Raw genomic sequence first — 20,579 nt, 5'->3', positions numbered from 1 at the left:
CTTCAAAGCTATTAGAAGATGCAGCTCTCGGTTGGCATGCTGAGGACCTTTTTGTGGGGCTTTTTGCTGCAAATCCAGCAGGAACTGGCACTAAATGCCAGCACAGAAACATGAACAAAAGGTGCTTTCAGTAATGCCACTGGAACAACCCCCCCAAGTAGTTTGTTAGACACCCATGAGGCCAGGACATTGTTGCTTGGCAGCTTCTGCGTCCCACACTAGCTCCTGCAAAGCCACGTTTCAGTTTAGTTTAAAACCCAACCTGATGCATGGTGTTGCCTGGTGTCTCTGCTGTGTGCTTTGTTCTAAGCACATTGACAGCTTTAATCCTGATTTAATTCTGATTACTCTTTGTCTAAGCAGACCAAGTTTGAGCCCTGCCCCATTAAGCACAGTGAAGTAATACATATATTATGTACCAGCAAATTGACTGCTATTTTTCACTTTTCTTAGCTCAGACCTTCATTGAGCATCTCTCCTTCATAGCACAGAGAGAAAACAAGAAATAATCTGAGGGTTTCAATTACAATTATTTTAGATGAGGACACACGTGGCATCTGCAGGGCCATGGGGCAATCCCAGCACTAACACAAGTACTGTGCTTAAAGAGCTGACTTTGTCTAAGAATATTTGTTCTGGATCTGACTGAAAAGGATGACAATAAAACATAGCCAAATTGTTCTCTTCAGCTTCTTTACTGCATGCTCGTATCATAGAATCATAGAATGGTTTGGTTTGGAAAGCACCTTAAGATCATCCAGTTCCAACCCCCTGCCATGGGCAGGGACACCTTAAACTAGACCTACTTATCTCCAACCTGAACTTCCCCTGTTTCAGTTGGAACCCATCACCCCTTGTCCTATCACTGCAGTTTCTGATGAAGAGTCCCTCTCCAGCATCCCTGTAGGCCCCTTCTGACACCGGAAGCTGCTCTGAGGTCTCCACGCAGCCTTCTCTTCTCCAGGCTGAACAGCCCCAATGTTCTCAGCCTGTCTTCATACAGGAGATGCTCCAGTCTCCTGATCATCCTTGTGGCCTCCTCTGGACTTGCTCCAACAGCTCCATGTTTTCCACTGGTTTTATGCAGAAAAGCTTTCTGCAGGTTGAGAGATTGATCTTCCACAGAAGTGCTCTTGATCTGTCCAGCAGTGCAAGTACTTAGCTACGAATATGAGAAACATCTCATTAGCTTCGGGGAGCTTATCTGCTAGACCTGAGGTAATCTGACCAAAGCAAGGAATACAGGTGGGTTTTCAACAGTCACTGGCCACTGTGTATTATAAGTCTTTACATTATTTTTCTAAGGAATTGAGCCATTCCTTGTGCGCCAGTGTCGATGTTTTTGTCTCTCACCAGAACTTTGGAACCAGCTGATCCCTTTTAGATAGACAAAGGGAGAGAGGTCTTAAATATATTAATTTCCTGTGAATGCTGAAGAAATTACTAGAAAGGAGGCAGCATGCCTGTATGTCTGTAGTCTGTGTGCACAACTATGTCATCTGAAACCCCAAAACTGACCTTGCATTATGGAATTGTTCACATTATTCCATCAGGAGCTATTCAGAATGTGAAATTTTGACTCAGAGTTTATACTTTATTAAACCTTGAGGCACACAGCCAGAGAAACCAAGCTCATAGAAATGTCTATTTTAAGCACCTTTCAAGTCCTCATGTGTGTTTTTGACCTGCCTTTAAATTCAATTTCTGATTTCTTTAAACCAACACAATAAATGCAGATATTTTTTGGGGGGATGTTGTCTTCCAATAGTTTAGTTATCCAATCTTCTGGAAAGATTTACATTTTATTTTTCAGATCACAGTGTAAATACACCAGAAATTCTATAGCCATTGTATGATTCAGTCCTGTCTGCAAAAACATACCAAAAGAGCCTTTTCCCTTAACAGAAATAAGAGTGACTGTCATGCTGTAATAGCTTAAAATACATTGGAGAGAATGTTTTTAAAGATGTGTTCTAACGACCAGTGACGGCTCTAAAGTATAGGGAGATCTTGGTTCAAAGCCTCTTGGAATGAATAACAGTCCTTCTGCTGACATTACTAATCTCTGAATCAGGCTCATTAATGTATTGCAGATATTATATCCCTAGCTGGCAAAAATTAGAATGCAGTCATAAAAATAGACATCAAATACTGTTCTGGGAATTAATATAGGAGTGAAGTATTTCTGCTACTAGTGCTTTATTACAGATATATTCTTCCTGTTTTTAAAGGAATTAAGAGGGCAAACTCAGGCAGAACTCTGCCTTCAGCATCAGCCACTATCTAATGCCATAGGGGCTGGAGAATGCTCGCATTGCTGGAACAGTTTTCACTCTGGCACTGTAAATCCATCCTTTCCGGGATGTGCTGTGCTGATGGAGAGGAGGAAGGGTGGGAGGGGAAAGAAGAGGTATCCAGGCAAGACTTTCCCATCTTTAGCTTCTCTGTGATTAACTCCAGATCGATACTTCGTACTCGCCGGCTTTTATAGCTCATTAACATCAAATGGTGTCAAGATATAAATTTGTTCTATTGCTTGCCAAGAACTAGAAGCAGACACCCGTAAATGTTCCCTGGGGATATAAATGAGGCACAATTTAGTTGCTCAATTTGAATCCTAGGTAGAAAAATAATACTTGGGTGCTTTACTTCTGGGTCTCAAAGTACCGCACAAAAACATGCGTGGGGGGGGGGTATGTGCATATATATGTAAGAGAAGGAGAGGGAGAGGAGAGAGGCGGTGACTGTTGCTTTGGTCCTGTGTGGAGCGGAGAAGAAACCAGTAATAGAGAACCAGGCACTTCTTTTCCAGCCGCTGGGATAATTTTCTGGTTGCCTGCCTACCTGAGCACCCCCTCCGCGCCGAGAAAGTGCCATGAAATGCCCTCGTAAGGTGAAAATGCACCGCCAGCTCCCAGCCCTGGCTCTGGGGAGCCTCAGCTCTGTCTCTTTAAGGAACCCAGCGAGTCGTGATGCTGCTGTTTGTATTGCTAAACCCCCAGGAGTCCAGTTAAGAAATGGGCAGCTGTCTCTTTAAGTGTGATTTCCTTCTATTGTATTTGAATCGTGATCAGGAAAAAGGAAATGAAACCAGAGACCCGGGGCTGAGCCACGGAGTAATAATACTAGCGATGCTGATCTCCCCATTTGCAGCGCACCCACCGGGCTCCGGAGCATGTTCAGAGCTGCCCGAGCAGGAAGCCTGAGCGGAGCCCAGGGAGCCCCGGGCTGAGGCCGCGGTGGCCGCCGAGGCAGCCGCTCCCCGCCCGCGACTGCGGGAGCAGCTCCGCCGCCCGGCGCGCCAGCGGAGCGCGGCGGGGATGGGAGGTCAGAGCGCGGTAGCCGCGGAGCCCGGCCCGGCAGCGGACCCGGCCCCGGCCCTTATTTCTCTCTCTCTCTCTCTCTCTGGTGTTGCAGGAGGAAATCCTGTGAATGTCATTGGGGGGCGGAGGGGGAACTCAGCTGGTGACAAGGCTTCGAGAGCAGACAGCCTCTGCGGGGGCAGCGGGGGCAGATCCCACCACAGGCACGCTACAAAGGAACAATCCCTGCCAATGTCATCGGCCATCGAGAGGAAAAGCCTCGATCCTTCCGAGTAAGTGGCCTCTTTTTCTCCTCGCGTCCCCCACCCCTTTCCTCTATCCCCGGGAGCCTTTCGTTGGCCACTTATCCACCCCCGACGGAGCCACTTGCCCGGCTCCGCCGCCACCGGCATTGTGTGCCAGGCAGCGGGAAGCGGGGGGCTCGGCACCAGATCCCGCCGCTCTTTCCCCCCTGGAGCCGCCCTGGGGGTACCGGTACAGAGCACCGGCGGCCCCGGCCCCGTGGGGGGCTGGCGGTGGGGTGTGGGTCGTTGCCAGCTCCCCAAGTTATGGGAAAGACAAGCCGGGAGCAGGGAAGCGGTGATTCCCAACCCCGAGCAGGGCATTTTCCACCCTTTCATCTGCCCCACGGGTACTGGAACGGCTCAGGGAAAGGGAGACCATTGCGTTTTCACAGCTCAAGGTGTTTTTCGTTTGGAGAGACCCTCTCTCTGCCTTGTCTGTGACCTGCCCCAACTCATTGTAGCCGATTACAGTGAAAGGTCAGAGCTGTTACCTGTGGGTGCCCAACTTCCACATTTTTACAATGCAACTTTCAAGAGCTTGGATAAATTGCTTTGCTGTGGGCAGGGTGTTCTGCAGAGGGCACACAAAAAGACTTGGTTGTAGAAAGCATCCCTACAAAGGGATATAGAAGATGAGGATTTCACTTTCATGAGGGTTTCCCACTCAGCGAAGGGACCAGTGCTGTGTCGAATCCCAGCTTTAGGGCTGCGCTCCACAGCTCTCCCATCCCTTCGGCACACGCAGACATCCTATCCCACCGTGGCAAGAGGCACAGTAGCACAGCATAAACCCAGAGCCATTCCAGCTCTTCACATGCTAATAACTGAAGTTATGTTTGTCTGGAATTATGATAAAACAGAAGAAAAACACATTCTAAGAATCTCCATTTTTAGATAAGGCTTCAAGCATCGCTCTTAGTAAACTTGAGTCATTTGTGGTTTGTTTCCTGTGAGCTAAATGCCACTAGAAATGCCATTGCTTGAAGCCTGGAGTGAACACATGGAAACTGTTTCTTTGGGGGATTAAATTAATTCATTCCATGTCACATCTGATGTTTTATGTTATATTTCCTCTTATTCTATGCTGTTTTCTTAAGAAACAATAATCCAGGCTCCCAGGTATATGATGTCCAGGTTTCAACTACAAAGATTCAGTAATCTTTATTTATTTACCTACTTTGTGTTCAAGTGACTTTTAAATGCTGGCTTAGAAATCTATGGACATCAAAAAGCTAATACATAAACCAGCAACTCTGTTCTGCATAAACATCCGCTCGGCTGTTCTGGAGTTCAGGGCTTTCACAGAAACCTGGCCTTGTGATTCCTGCACACCCCTAAGATGAAACATTTTAGGGTCCATCTTAAGTTTATATGGATAATAAGGGAAAATAATGTGTATTTCCTTCTATTAGAAAGCTCACTGAACTTGTCAGAGTGGAAACCATACGTTAGGAAAGGGAGGATGGAGCCCAAAAAAATAAACTTGGGAAAACTAGGGCCTAATCATGTACTGAGTTCCTCATGATTGTAACAAAACATCACAGGGTGGAGAGCTGGTAGGAGAGGGATGTTGTGACACAACTCGCAGGGTACAGCAGTTTAAACACAGAGGAGCGAAAACCAGAACGGAATCTAATCAGATAATAACTTAGGGCTCAGCAGGAGGTGTTTCTCAGCACAGTTCTTGACCAGTGGTTGTTTTTCCCTGCTGAAGAAGTAATTTTTGGTCAGAAAACTGCTGAGCCAGTAAATAAGCAGTAGGAATATAATCTTTTCCTGGTGCCTGCTGGAAACTGAGAGCAGCCTCGTCCTCCTCCATCAGTGCAGGTCCCCTCTGCCCCACCAGCCCAAGGGAGGACAGACCAGGAACAAAGCACTGAGGGAGAAACCAATAACCCATGAGACAAGTTGGGGGCTCCAAAAAGAACTTTGGCTACCACATATTGAGCACTCAGTCATCATCCAGCAGAGCATTCATGTGCAAGCATACACCTTCCTTGCTGCTAGCCATAGGTCTGAAACTAAGCAAGTGCTTAAAGGATTGATCCAATAGTTTATTAACTTCCCTGGGGTTTGGATGAGGCCTTTGGTGGCAGCACCAGGTTGCTGCAAATGTATTTTGCTGTTCTGGTTTTGGGCAGAACTTGTAAAATTACACAAAAAGGCAAATATAAAAAATCCTTAAGGAAGTAGCTTTGAAGGAAATTCCTGTTTTATCCCCAGGTATTACCAGAACCATCCTCGATTCCAGAGATTTTCAGAAAGTGAAAAAAATAAGGTGTGTGACTAGTCAGTGCTGGTATCACAATGATTGTGCCTCTTTTCATGCAGGGATGTGTAAATCCCAAATAATTAGAGTTGCGTTGGTATAGACCCATCCCAGGGGATTCATGTCTTTAGCTGAAGGGAAAAAGGAAGTCCTGCAGTAACATGAGGTAAAACTCCAGCTCTATTAAAAACAGCAGCAAAACTTAAACCAGTTGGGCAACAGCCTCATTTGCTGTATTTATTCATATCATGCTGTTCAGAGAAATAACATCCTCAGAATTAGTCTTCACATTTACACTTCCTAATGGAAACTTGACTGCACTTAAAATCCCTTAGGTGCCTTTTCCAGTCCTTTAGCCCTTGGTGAGGCAGAAACCTCCTCTGCTTCCAGAAGCACTGTAGCCAAAGCCTGCAAGCTCAGGTTTATGATATGGGCTCGTGTATTTTTTGATTCATCATAAACACTTTATTGTTCTGCTGGGGTTCTTCAGTAACTTACAGGTAAATCCAGAGGTTATCTGTGCTGATCAGGTCACTTACAGTTGGAAATGAAAGCACTGCTATAAGCTGTTGCCAAACCAGAATGATTTGGAAAGGTGAAGAATATAGCAAGAACTTTGTGGATGTTGGCAGGCATCGGTCATAGCCAGGATTGCTATGAACTGGTGAATCCAGGCAGCTTTTTGATTGCACTTTTGCAAAGGGCAATCCTTAATTGCGGAAGAATCATGTTATGGGAAAGGTATTTCTTTTGTAAGAACTACATGAATTGAGAAACATGACCGAGCAGTTCAGGTGCTGGCCAGTAGAAGAAAAATGATGGAGCTACACAGACAACAATGTCTGAGTAAAGTAGCAGATGCCTTCACAGCAATGAATGCACAGGGGTGATACAGAGACTGTCAGGTTTATGCATTATTCTTTGAAGAAAAATAAATAAGTTAGTATATTTGGGGGTACTCTTACTAACTCCTTACATTTTAAGCTGATCCTTTTTTTCTTTAAAGAAAAGGGTAAATCATTTATTCCATTGGGGGAAAAAAAAAGAGGGTGTAATCCTTGTTCTAACTTGACCTATCTTGTGTTTCATTTTGGTTTTCCTTCTTCTTCTTCTGATGTGGATGCTTTCAGGGTACATTTTCCTTCTCCAATGATTCTTTCATTCCCTCAGGGAGCCGGTGGATGAAGTCCTCCAAATTCCCCCCTCGCTGCTGACATGCGGCGGTTGCCAACAGAACATTGGGGACCGCTACTTCCTGAAAGCCATCGACCAGTACTGGCACGAAGACTGCCTCAGCTGCGACCTCTGCGGCTGCAGGCTGGGCGAGGTGGGGAGACGGTTGTATTACAAACTGGGCAGAAAGCTCTGCAGAAGGGACTATCTCAGGTACACAACCCGCTCCTTCTACCCTCACTGCCCTTCTTTTCTACCATTTTATTCATTTAATTAGTATACCTAGTGAGCAAAGGCCCACAGAATCATAGAATGGTTTGGGTTAGAAAGGGCCTTAAGATCATCCAGTTCCAACCTCCCTGCCATGGGCAAGGACACCTTCCACTAGACCAGGTTGATCAAGAGCCTGCCCATAAAGGATTCATTTTGATTACTCTTAAATGTAAAGCCTGACAGCAGTGACAGTTGTAATAATGCACTGTCTGCAAGTTTAGGGTTACAATATGGGCTCATATATTTGGGGAGTTCATGCAGAGACGCTTTATGGTACTTCTCAGGTTACTTGGTAAGTTATAGAGGTTATCTGTGGTGATGAGGTCACTTGGAGTTGTTTATAGGTTAAATCTTTAAAATCTTGTTGGGGAAAAAAAGCATTTTTTAATGACAATAAATTGGTCCTGAATAGACAAGAATTTCCTGAATCAGATCCTACAAATACACTTGTCACAAGTATTGTCATTAACATCTCTCTTCCTGTCTGTTCTGCCAGAATTCGTAAGAAGGATTAAACTGAGATTAAGATAGTTCACAAAAATGGGTAACAAAGGATCTTTACAGTCTTAATTACAATTAAAGGGCATTGATCTTTGCTGTGCTGCTTGTGTAGCAATTCTAACAGATCTCCAATGTGTCAGGAGGTCTGTGGAACAGAATAATGGTATTTGCTGTTTTTTCAGCTCCCCTGCTGAAGGCTGATTTACCTGCTAATAAAAATTAAGCCAAAACCTCAGCGGAGTTCCTAATTCCTGAGCTTTACTGATGGGAATTTTATTAAGCAAAGACTAAGAATTGAGTTTTGTTAATGGGACCACTTGTAAATACTCCGCATACCCAACAGTTTCCAGGTACTTTTCATCTTAAAATGGAAGCAACCGAAATATGGGAATACAATGAATGTATTGTCTGGCAGTGGAATTCAACATTTTTACTTCTTTAATAATGCAACATATAATATCTTCCCTCATCAAGGGAAAATTTGGCAATCTTTGTGTAACCTTAGGCTTACTTTCGTTGGGCAGTAAACACTGCCATCTCCTGGTAGAAGAAAGAAATGATGTCGTTTCCCCCTCAAGATCTCTTAATTTAGCAGGCATTCTATTTCCAGTTCAGAAGATGATATAAAGAGGGCACAGCACATGTAAGAGAAGTGTAGGAAGTGGGAAAACTCTTTCCAGAATTAGAATAGAAATTCAGTAGTCAAACTTAATAGGTTTATACGTTGAACAAGTAGGATGTAGCTCTTCTCCCTCCCTCCCCCCCCATTTTAAGAAAAAAATATATATTTATGCTTATTTATTATTGATCTGATGTACCAAATGTGCAGCCAGCACTGCATGAAAGGCTGGCATTCACACATGGATAAGTATATAGTCTTAGCATGTATCCTTCTGAAATGCAGCAGGAGTGACTTCATGGATACAGAAATGTTTGGATTTGAAAGAGCCTCCAGTGTGGAGGCAGTGACAAGAGACAGGGGAGTCTTAGATCATAGTTTGTGTCAACTCCTTTCTGTAAACTACAATAGCAACAGCAGAAGACAGGCAAAATTTATCAATGGAAAGGTAATTTGTAATGATCACAGAAGTGGTAGTATTGGCATGGCACAACTTTATGCTTTCATCTGGGAAACCTTTACTCCTCCTGAAGCTACTCAGCAATTCATGATAAAGTCATTGATCAGAGAAGTCAATTGTATTGAAAATAGACGAGGAACTTGGACTTTCTACTTCCATTTTTGGTATGGCAAAGTTTAGAGTTCTGCTCAGCAGCTTTCCACGTGACCTTATCTATCTTTGCAGTACTGTGACTAATGGATCAAGGCACTGATGCTGTGTTCTTGTTTTGATTTGGTTTTACCATCTTCCCAGCAAAGGAACTCTGCTGACTTCTCTGCTGTTGTTGTTTCAGGCTCTTTGGCCAAGATGGCCTCTGCGCCTCCTGCGACAAGCGAATCCGCGCTTATGAGATGACCATGCGGGTGAAGGACAAAGTGTATCACCTTGAATGCTTCAAATGTGCTGCCTGCCAGAAACATTTCTGTGTTGGGGACAGATACCTCCTCATCAACTCGGACATAGTATGTGAACAGGACATCTATGAGTGGACTAAGATAAATGGAATGATCTAGCAAAGACATGCCTCACAGTGTATAAAAGCCTTCTCGTGGGCAACATCGATGCGTAGCTGCAGTGAGGAGATCATCACTTGAGCTATGGGCTTTGTCTAAAATGGGGGGAAAATACCACGGAGTCGTCTCTTTGCAGGCAGTACTACATAGAATCTAAACTACAAATAGGTGAAGAAGGGAGACTGAAGCAATAGTAGATAGACTTCTGTTAACAAAGGCATATGGACAGTAACTGACATCAGCCACGAGGGGAGAGGTGGGGAACAAACACAACACAATGATGAATTCTCCTAACTGGAAAAAGAGTAGGGACTTCTGTAAAGAGATGTTATGACTTTGTCACCTGCAGACTAGGATTGTGCAATTGAACTTTCTTTTCATCTTGTTTTAGTTACTGAGTTTAGATGACAACTCCTATCGTAGACATGAGGAAGAATACTGGGAGGAAAGGGCCATTACTTCCGTGGTCTTTCTATATGGCCTTACACTTTGGGTGGAAGAGAAAGAGGGAAGAGGGTGGGGGTTATTTTTGCATGGAGTTTTTGTTTTCCTTGAGAATGAACAGTGCATCCTCTAGTCCCAAACTCTTCTTTAAAAGAATCCTGCTGAATAGTTGTTTTTTGGCACTGCTGTTTCAAGATGAGATGTTCCACAGATCATTTCTATACAAATATAAATCTAAAGAGTTGTTCAACTATTTTATTAACTTAGATTATATCGATAAAATATTTGTTGTGTGTAGTAAGACTCTGCAGCTTTAATAAAAATAACAGAAGATTTGAGAGGTGGTGTTTATTTCTTTTGGAGTTGGGCTGGATTTTCTGGTTCTATTATTTATTTTATGTTCTGTAGCAAGGTTTGCACACTCTTGTCTACAGCTGATGCCTCATGGATCCACTTATGGTTGTGTTTCAAAGACATAATGTGGAAACACCAATGTCTCAGTAAGCTTTGCTGAGTTCTTCATGATGAGGATAAATTAGTGTTGTAGGAGAAAACATAGAATCATAGAATCACAGAATGGCTTAGGTTGGACAGGGCCTTAAGATCACCTAGTTCCAACCCCCTGCCATGGGCAGAGATGCCTCACACTAGACCATGTCTCCCAAGGCTCTGTCCAAGCTGGCCTTGAACACTGCCAGGGATAGATCATTTATCACTACTTTGGGCAGCCTGTTTCAGGGCCTCACCACCCTCACAGTAAAGAACTTCCTTATATCTAACCTGAATTTCCCCTGTTTAAGTTTAAACCCATCACCCCTTGTCCTATCACTACAGTTCCCTGATGAAGAGTCCCTCTCCGGCATCCATGACACAGTGTTGTGTGACACTAAGGCTCTTTGGTGTTTATGAGGATGTTTTGAAGTTGGTGGCCCAGAAAGAAATACATTTGAGTACACACATCAGAGTGTATCTCATCACAGAGGAGATCATGTAAGATCAGGTCTCTTAGAACAGTAGCCCATTCTGATTTTGCTCTGGATTATTGAATCCAGTACAACATCATTAGAGCAAATCAATACTTGCTAGTATTTAGACGAATTAAGTTCAGAACCTTTCCTGCAAAGACTGTTGTCACTTGCTTCCTAAGCAAAAGGCAGTTTCTTAGCACTGCAGTACTACTAAGAACACAAGGAGCACACCTGGTCAGGCAAAAGTGGACATCTGGTATCTTACTCCCTCAGAGACAAGTAGTGGGTGTTCAGGCAAGCAGGGAGTGACCCCACATGAAGCCTTTTGAGCTTGTAGGAAGGTCCAGTGAGCTTTGCGGGAGCTTTCCTGCAGACCCGTCTGAATAACACCCACCACAGACCACCATATTGTGAGAGATACGAATGGTCACTTCCTATCACCTTTTTTCCCCAGTATTCTTGATTTTAAAGACCTGTGTCGTATTCCTTCCAACTTGGTTTTTCTGAAATGAATAATCCAAGTTCCTTCTTGCATGAAAACCATTTCACGCCTCTGATAATCTCTTTCTCACCTCTGTGTGTTTTCTGGTTCTATGTTCTGCTTTCTTAGAGTGTCACTTGAACTGCAAATTGTGTTCAAATGCACTAAAAAATAGAGCTTTCAACACAGCTGAACAAGTCTGACAGTCCACTCAAGACATTTGGCATGTCCATTCACCCCATCAGTACTAACATGTAAGGAATAGCACCTAAACATATGGATATTTGTCCAATTTTGTCACCTAAGGGATCTCCCATCCAAGTGGCAGTACTGAGCAATGACATCTCCCTTTTTACAATGGACATTCTGAGAACTCTGATTTCTTTTCTTGCCTTTGATGTCACAAGTAGTGATGGGGACGAAACCTTTAAATCTTATTACCGATAATATAGGAAACTATACTTAATGAGATCACGCTTGAAAAGTGATTTAGCTCTTCTCAAGTGATATGCTGACCTCTGGAGGCCACAGGCAGCTGGTTGTAATTATAATTCTTAGCCTAAAACATCCCTGCCAGCACAGGCAGGAAAGCTATATACTCAAGGAAAAATACAGCTCTTCACCTGCAGTGGCTCCTTGCAAATATTTAGTCCAGCTAGAAATGAAGTCTCAATACCCTCATCAGTTTTCACAGCTTGGTGGGTGTAACCAGGATGCTAACACAGGATGAAAGTGACAATTATTATTCAGGTTGGTGAGTGCAGAGCTCACCATGTGAGCTCTTCATGGCAGACACTTCTAAAGCCTTCCAGGTCATCGTGCCCTGACATATCATCGTGATGTTCCTCTGAGAGTTCCTTTTCTTTCACCCCCTCTGCTTTCCCCCCCCTAAAATATGCCTTGACAGCACTACTGTACAAGCAGGGCAGAGGAGTGCTTACAGCTTCATGAACATAGAATTATAGAATGAATGGTTCGGGTTGGAAAGGACCTTAAGGATCATCTAGTTCCAACCGCCTGCCATGAGCAGGGACATCTTCCATTAGACCAGGTTGCTCCAAGCCCCATCCAGTCAGTAACACTGGCTGGGATGAACACTGCCAGGGATGGGGGAGCCACAGCTTCTCTGGGCACCCTGTGCCAGTGTCTCACCAACCTCATAGTGAGGGACTCTTTCTACTAGTTCATAGCAAGAAGATTTTGCAGATGATGGCAATCAGCTGTAAAGCTGATTGTTCTGCAGTCACACACTAGTGACAGGGAGACAAGAGTTCTGCTGCACCTCATGCTGCTGCCTGCTGAAGGGTCTCTGAACCAAGAACACGTTTCAGATCACAGGTAGCCCTCTGCTGATAACTCTGACCATGTGCAGGGCAGTGGAAGATAAAATGAGCTTCCCTTTGACAAAGTAAGCCATGATTTTGACTTTGTAGAATTGCTATAAAGATGTTTTGAGCCACATCCTGATCCCTCCATGATGGTATAACTGAATATAATATAACCGCAATCACAGAGTTACATCAGCATGATAGCATCAATACAGCTAGAATCAACAGGTATCACTACAGCTGAGAGTTTTAACACTTGTTTCCTAAACTCTTTCCAGTGTAATGTTTAGCCTTACTCAGGCATGCTGCAGAGCTGATTTCAATGATTCCACAACCCAGAGTGGTTTGACTGAAGATTCAGTGTAAGGGACCCATTAACATCTGGGTTGGGATTAGTGTCAATGATTCACGAAGGCTGTGGTTTTGCACTAATGAAAGTCAGATCCATGTTCTGGTCTCACCTCAGAAAGTAGTTCCTGTGTGACTTTCAGCAAGGTGTTTAATTATTCTGTTACCTGCCCATAAAACAGAGCTATTATCACTTATTCTGTAAAAACTTTCTAATGGCAACACACTTATTATTTTCTGTATCACTTGTACTGGAAAATATGTTTTTAAATCTAAATTAATATATCCGTAAAGGAAGGATACTGCAGGGTCCACAGTGGATGTTCTTCTTTTGTTATAAGACCGTTGGTTTTATTCAGTCTATGTAACTTCAGAAAGGGCTTAAGCTGAACTGGAAAATGACAGCTTGTACCAGAAGAAGAGCCTCCACTTGAGCAGAGTATACTCTACCCGTGTAATTATACCAGTCTGTTGGTGGACTTTTGCCATCAGATTCCTAACTTGTTCTTTCTGGATCCAGGAGGGGAAAGAACAGATTTATCTTGGAATTAGCATAACCAACACTTCACCTCTGTCTTCCTACAGTAAGGACTCTCTCCTGAATAAGAAGAAAATAAAATGTTGCAAAACCACTGGCTAAAATGAAAGCAAAGATGATTTAAAGTCATGAGCAAAAATCCCAAAAATCTGAATCTGTCTTCATCAGCTGATATTCAAATGCATTGTCCATTCTATGTTTTGAATATCATCAGTATTTTAAAAGGCATATCATCCTTCAAGATTTCCCTTCTTTGTCCCCATTATTCAATGTCACGGTGGGAAGATGAGAGCATTACCATCGATATCACTTTTTTAATTCCATGCCCTTGAATAAGGGCAATAAGAGCCCTGCATAATAGAGTTTTCAGGGGAGAGAGTAAATGGGAATCGGTTGTTAATTCAATACAGGATACAGAAGCTGTCTCTCCCATCTCTTTTCTCAAGGTAATACTGTGCCTCCAATTGTCATTATACCCAAGAATCAAATTATTTGAATTCTGGACACATCAGCACAAAACTGAAGACTCCCTGCCAATTTCATAGCCTGCTTGGAAGAGAACATCAGAGAGCATCACTCATTTATACGACTGCCAGCCTGAGACTGTAAATTCAGAAAACAAGAAGGCCTCAGGTGCTGCACTTTAACACGTCTTCCTGCTCCTGAGTCACCCCCTCCTTTAGCACCCCCATCACACACAAGGTAACGTTTTATGTGTGAAAGGCAAAGCTTTCAAGCATCTGCCATGGCCTGAAATGTGAATTGAAAATGAGCCTATTAAGTATATTAATTGATAACAGTGACTTATGACTTTGAAGGAGATTCATGACACTGGGAAAAACAATCTATAAAGATTTTTGTTGCTCTAAAAAGACAGTGCAGCATCAGCTTATTTCACTTGCAGCAGGTTCATCTCTTTTATAGAGCATACTGCACTGCAGGCAAAGGGAATTTTAATGGACACTGGGAAAAAAATGATCTATTCCTGTATCCCATGACAAAAAAGAAAGCATAAAAAGAAATAGAACAGAGAGATTGAGATAGGATATCAGCAAATATTTAAGGAACTGGAATTAAATGAAGAATCAGAAGTCTGTCAATGAGATGAAGATTAAACTGGCAGAAAGTTGAACCTTGTTTGAAGCAACTTGTTCCCTCCTGCAGTAGGTTGGTTTGTATCAGGCTAATGAGAAGGCACATCTCTCAAAGGTTCCTAATGAACCAGCAGATCTCTGATGGTGAATTCATGAACGTATTTTGTAGGAGTACACCATGTTCTGTTTAACGCTTTTCAAGTGCCCTGCAAGCACGGATGTGTTAATGCACTGCGCTTTCTCTTTTTAAGCTATGAGCCATGCTCCATAAGTGTGGAAACTGAGGCAGAAGATGAACCCAACCTGCTTAAAAATCACCCAATAACTCAGCCAGACTACAAGAGCAGAAGTTAGACCAAACCCCCTGGCTTAAGCGAGACCATTCAACCACAGACACTTTTGCCACCACTGCCAAAGCACAGGGACAGCATTGGCCTGACCTGTCCAGTGGTGGGGATCTCAAATACACTTTGAACAGTCTCAAACGGCATTTTATATGAATGCTTTCTATGAATTATGACTGGCAGTGCTATACATCCCTCCCTGAATAACAGCCAATGTGGTATATAAAGCCCAGCTGTGTTTGCAGAGGAGTTAACAGCCTGGGAAGACATTTGGGCCATATGTGTGGTAAAAAACCATGGATTTCTGCTAAAAGAAATGCATTTGATGACGTCTATGGCTTATTCTTCACATACAGAGAGCAACCCACCATTTCATCTCTGTACCAATACTCATACAAAGCCTGAAGCATCCTTAAGCCTCCTTATCTGTATTCCTCACTCACCTCAAAGGGATGATCAAAAAGCTCCCATTAAAATGTCTACTAAAAATTAATTTTTCTAATATTTGATTTTTTTGGTGGGTAAAAACCAGATCACACATGAAAAAAAACCCATTTAAGATTTTCAGGGAAGAAATTTTTCCTTTTTTAATGAAAAAGTTGAATTCACTTTTTGCTGAATGCTTCCTGATCATCTCTGCTCTCTCTGGCATATTCGGGTTACTTTTATAGATCAGCATAATGCAGTGAAGCCTGTGACCAAGGGGGAATGGACTGCAACAAGTTTGATTTCTGTGGAGGTGCTGGAATAGGAGGAGCAATGCGGGATGCTGTAACAGGAATGACTGGAGTAGTGGAAAGTAGCTGTTGCTCTGCAGTGTTGAGAGAGAAATAACCTTTTAAAGCCATGACTCAGGAGAACTAACTTCTTTTGTAATCCAGTAGCTCTGTGCCAGCTTTCACATGATTCCTGAGACGTTTTCTCTTCAGGGCTGTATCTTCTTGGGTTGGTTGTTACAAGCTCACACTAAGAAGGCTATGAAAGAAGCCTGAAAAGCAAGGCAGGGTTTTGTTTTCTTGCTTTAGTTAATCATTGAAGCTCTCTGTCTAAAGGACAAGAAAAGGAAAAGCATTCCTCTTGCTTGAAAGCTACAACAAATGTTTGCCAGGCTACTCATGGCAAAAAAAGATCTGGAAGCAGTGGTGCAGCAGAGCAGCAAATGAACATCAGGGATACAACCAAGGAGGCAAAAGCCTCTGGATATAACAGCTGGGAGTTAAGAAGTTTATTTGTAACCAACTGATGATCCTTATACCAGTGAAATACTGTCTAATGATTCCAGCTCTCTGTTTGTAGCTTCCACAACATGTCAGTGACAAGATGTATTTTCCCTTCTTATTGGCAGATTTGGATGCTTGTTAGTAGAGGGAGTAGCTTCCCAACCATGACCTCTAAGACCTTGACTTCAGTCTTCAGCCTTCTGACTTTTTTTAGACCCTCGATTTGAGGCTGGGATTAGGGGTTTGGTTTTCTTCTCTCCTCAGATACGTGTCCTGCATCTCATATGAGATAACTTTACCAATGTAGCTCACAACAGCTGAGAACTGGTTTTGAAATACAGATGATTTACTTACATATAAAAAGACAATCAAAACAAACATGAAATTCTTCTTTGCTAGTACTCTTCAGTCTGACAATATCCTGAAGCATCTTGACAGCTCCCCAAAACAGTGCTTAGATATCACTTTGTATCTGATTAAACAGATCCAAGACCTGCAATCATCAACCTAAGGATGCTTTGCAACACTGGGAAATCCTCAACTGGCTCCTAAGACAACACTCCATCGCAACATGGTTATGAGGGTTTTGCAGTTGGTAGCTACAAGCAAGTGCCAGATAAGCTGTGGCACAGTTGCCCTGGAATTCTTGGAGCTAGACCAGCAGTGAGTTTGACTCCACACGCACAAGCAGCGTGTTGTTCAGCTGATAAGCAAACTGAGAATGTGCATCAGCAAATACAGTTTGTTTATCCCGTAATAACTGGTTTTGAGTAGTGCAAGCAAAAAAGAGACCAGGTCTGCACTGGGCAGATAAGAGCTCCGACCAAAAGGACGACCAAAGGTCGCACCAGGCCTCCTGGAAACTTCAAAAGAGAAGCTCTCGGTGGGAATGGATGACTAAGGGAATTGCAAAGGGCTTTTATCTTTGCGCTACCTCTTCAAATCCAGCTCAACACTTCAGTCATTTCTTGTTGCCATCGTCTGATGCTTTTACAAGGGTACAGGGCTGGGTTCAGCCCTGTTCCTCCTGCACAGGTGTTTGTAGCCAAAAACCTCACCGTTGCGGCCACAGGTACCTGTCAGCCTCATTAACAACCTCAGCTAATAGCATAGTGTGTGGAGGTGAAGACTGAGCTGCTGTTTCACTTAGATGTGGGGTTTTAGGGTCAAGAAAGACTCAACAGCAGTAGAATTTTCTCTAGAGGCACCTCATTTTTCTCCATGTTTCTTGGGTAAAGAAAGACCTTCTGAGCTCCTGCTCAAACCCACTAGGATCCCAGCACCTTCCATGAGATCATGAAATACTCTTCCCATCCTTGCTTTCAGTGGGGTCTCTCACACATCCCTTAGGCCATGAATCATGTACTTGCACCATGAATCACACACAATGAAATGCTGCAAGTGCATGAAGTGATAAATATTCCTGAGGCTTTATCACTGCCTTTTTTGACTAAGTTAAGTTTGAAATTCGCAATCTTGGTCTCCTGTGAACTTCATCAGTGTTACTCTGTCAGTATTAAACCAGCACATTCAATTGTATATGTACAGAACCTGAAAGCATGTACCGGCATTGCTGGCCTGCGATGAAGGCACCTACTGATTATTCATTGCACTGAGTTTCTCTTCTACACTATCTATCTGCTTCATTTAATGTGTTAGCTCTTGGAGGCACGAATTATGCATTTCTGTGCTATTCATGCTCTGTAAAGTAAGACAGCTTGATTTTTTATACTTTCACAGGTTAATGTTTACATTTGCAGCAGTATCTTATACCTGATTTATGTGAAAGAAGATGATATGAAAGGAAAACCAACTCTGAGCTAAGCAGCCCTGGGAAAGAATAAAACTTGGGTATGTCAGTGTGTGCCAACATGGAATCTTTCATCTGAAGAATAAAGCCCAGTCTGGCAAAAAGACTCTCCAAGTGGGATTCCAAACTCTGCAAACATCCATAAATATTTCAGATCCATTTTGGAGCTAGGAATCTCAGACAAAAAGATTTGCAAATGAAAAAAGACAAGTCTGAAGTCACAGAGCACCTTGACTCAGAGCTGTGCCCTACAGAAGAGGGGAGAACCAGAGGTGGCTTTTTGACAACCTTATCCAATTGATGTATACAAGAGCATTCATGTATGGGTATCTGACAACTTACCACACTGCTCTTTCTTTAGTTCATCTCCACATCAGGACCCGCAGAGGCCAGAGGCACAAGGATATGAGGCTCAAATTCAGCTTCCAACCTTCCATGCTAAGGGACCTGCCTGGATTACTGCCTTGGGGGGTCCAGAAGGATAAAAGCTAGGAGTAGACCCCAGTTATGGCTGCTTTGAGTCTTGCTTGTAACCACTAGATAAAGTCCATTGGTTGAATCCTTGTCAATCCCTTTGACTTCATTTGACCTTGGAGCTCTCAAGGCTAATTTAGCATTGTGTGAGAGAGCTTTAGGAGGGGCATTAGTGTTGGCTGGGTGACGTGGCAGTAATGAGGAAGGGATTTTATTTCAAATCATTGTTTCATTCTGACAAAGGCAGCCTGAAGCTGTCCTCTGACACATATCCCATTTGTTACTAAAATGTCTAACAAGCTCCTATATTTAGTTTATTCACGTACACATGTCATTGAAGTTCTGGCTCTGATCCCTTAGCTACCCCCCCGTCATCTTTCAAATCTCATCTGAGATTCACTCCTGGGAAGCCTGAAAAAGTGATTTGGTTATCAGCTCATATGTAAATCCCCCACCTTTCAAAGGGCTGATGAACTCTCCTTATGTTTATGTGATTCATTGGAGTCACTGCGTGATCCTACAGCTCCTAGTTTTAATTTTCTTACCTTACTCCTTCCATGCTCTTTATTACAGCCACTCAGTGTGCGCTGGTTAATTTTAGATGATCAGATTTCCAAGCAAAGGTCATTGCTTGCTTGTTCCTATGAGGCCCTGACCTTATTGCATCTTTGGTACAGTAAAGAACAAACCCAATAATAATAGCATAATAACAACAGAAATTTTCTGGACCTCAGCTTCTTTCTTTCAACCAATTCCCCAAGCTGTCTATTCCCCTCAAAGTCTCACTTTTGCCCATTTATTATTGTCCATTTAGAGCACTAAGAAGCTGACGTTGTGAAATGTGGATTATCTCTTGCCCAAAAATCTTAGCACATTAGCTGAATTTCAAGAGACACTCAGTACCCAGTGGCAAAGATCCCTTGTGTGTCATTTCAGCAGATTTTCAATAAGTGAAAATAAAGGAAGGAATCTAAACCCCTCATCATCTTTCGAAGATTAAACATGGGATGCACAAAGCAATCTGATAAATTTTCAGCCTGAGGAATACCTCTGATATATTTAGCCATTTGGGCTCTATGACTGGTGATAATGGAAGAAAAACTAGGCTCTGTTATTAAAGTGGAAAAGAACCTTTATGTCTAGACGGAGCTGGAAAAGTGCTACCATAACTCAGCTGCACTCACAGTTTGTGCAGCTGTCAGTTAGCTGATGGAGAATGCAAAGCCTGGAGTGGGTAAACCACTTAAATGCTTCAATTTTAAGTGGGTGTATCTTTGCTTTTAGGTTTTGGGGGGCTTTTTTGTTTGTTTTTTGTGCATTTTTGTTCAGCTTCAGGAACTGACAGGTCCCTTTCACTACATGTTCTTTGCAATTGTTAGGCTGTACATTAGGAAAGTACAATGACAGCTCTTCAATGCAGCCTTGAGGAGCTAGCTAACCAGCGTAGCTAAGTAATTTTTACTACTAACTCCTACAGAATTATAGGCCATTTCCATCCTCACCACTGCCTAAGCTCCCAAGTATGTTTCCCCACAGCGCAATCACACTATGTACATTTCCACGCAGCGCAACCACTGGCTGCTGTATAGACTGCCTGTTAAGTTTCAAAAGAGCAACAAAGAGCCATTCTCATCCACTCACTGACGTGTTAGTGTTGGAGGAAATGTGAACCTACCTTCCAGTTTCAGCTAATACACTTATTTTGGAAGGCCAGTAGGTAAGAATGAGCATGCAACTGCTGTACTTCCGAGCACCAGCAGCACTCTACAAAACCATAGTAACTTAATGCCTTGCCAGTACCTTGAACACACGTGCACACCGGTTACTGCCATTGATAGTCCCTGTCAAACCCACGGTCTCACAGCAAAGGACTTTACCTCATTTCTCACCTTTCCATGCACTGTTGCAGCTCTTCAGAAGCATTCAGCTCTTTTTCCATAGCTTGGCACACACTGTCGATGATGATTCCCCACTCTTGGCACACACTGTCCATGATGATTCCCCACTCTTGGCACACACTGTCCATGATGATTCCCCACTCTTGGCACACACTGTCCATGATGATTCCCCACTC

General features: G+C 43.1%; 2 protein-coding genes across 2 annotated transcripts in view; one reads left to right on the top strand and one right to left on the bottom strand.

The window, feature by feature from the left end:
* The window catches only part of CAPRIN1 (cell cycle associated protein 1), a gene marked incomplete at its 5' end in the record, with an annotated part of 97,634 nt that extends 77,206 nt beyond the window's left edge, over nt 1-20,428 (bottom strand). Inside the window, one exon of the mRNA XM_080617145.1 lies at nt 20,395-20,428. Coding sequence (XP_080473271.1) covers nt 20,395-20,428 — 34 coding nt within the window. The remainder of the gene's footprint in view (nt 1-20,394) is intronic.
* Nucleotides 3,093-10,238, top strand: LMO2 (LIM domain only 2). The gene is made up of 4 exons (XM_080617149.1): nt 3,093-3,327; nt 3,418-3,595; nt 7,047-7,262; nt 9,237-10,238. Exons 1-4 carry the CDS (start codon nt 3,321-3,323, stop codon nt 9,454-9,456), a joined length of 621 nt encoding a protein of 206 aa, XP_080473275.1. The 5' UTR covers nt 3,093-3,320; the 3' UTR covers nt 9,457-10,238.
* Nucleotides 20,429-20,579: the final 151 nt, after the last annotated feature.

The sequence above is a fragment of the Psittacula echo genome, assembly GCF_963264785.1.
Source record: "Psittacula echo genome assembly, chromosome: 5".
Classification (NCBI taxonomy): Eukaryota; Metazoa; Chordata; class Aves; order Psittaciformes; family Psittacidae; genus Psittacula; species Psittacula echo.
This window is presented reverse-complemented; position numbering and strand designations above follow the sequence as displayed.

Excerpts from the sequence above, each read along its gene's own strand:
- LMO2 (XM_080617149.1), top strand. Across the intron at positions 3,596-7,046 it reads AAAAGCCTCGATCCTTCCGA|GGAGCCGGTGGATGAAGTCC; the intron begins GTAAGTGGCCTC and ends TCATTCCCTCAG. Across the intron at positions 7,263-9,236 it reads TGCAGAAGGGACTATCTCAG|GCTCTTTGGCCAAGATGGCC; the intron begins GTACACAACCCG and ends TTGTTGTTTCAG.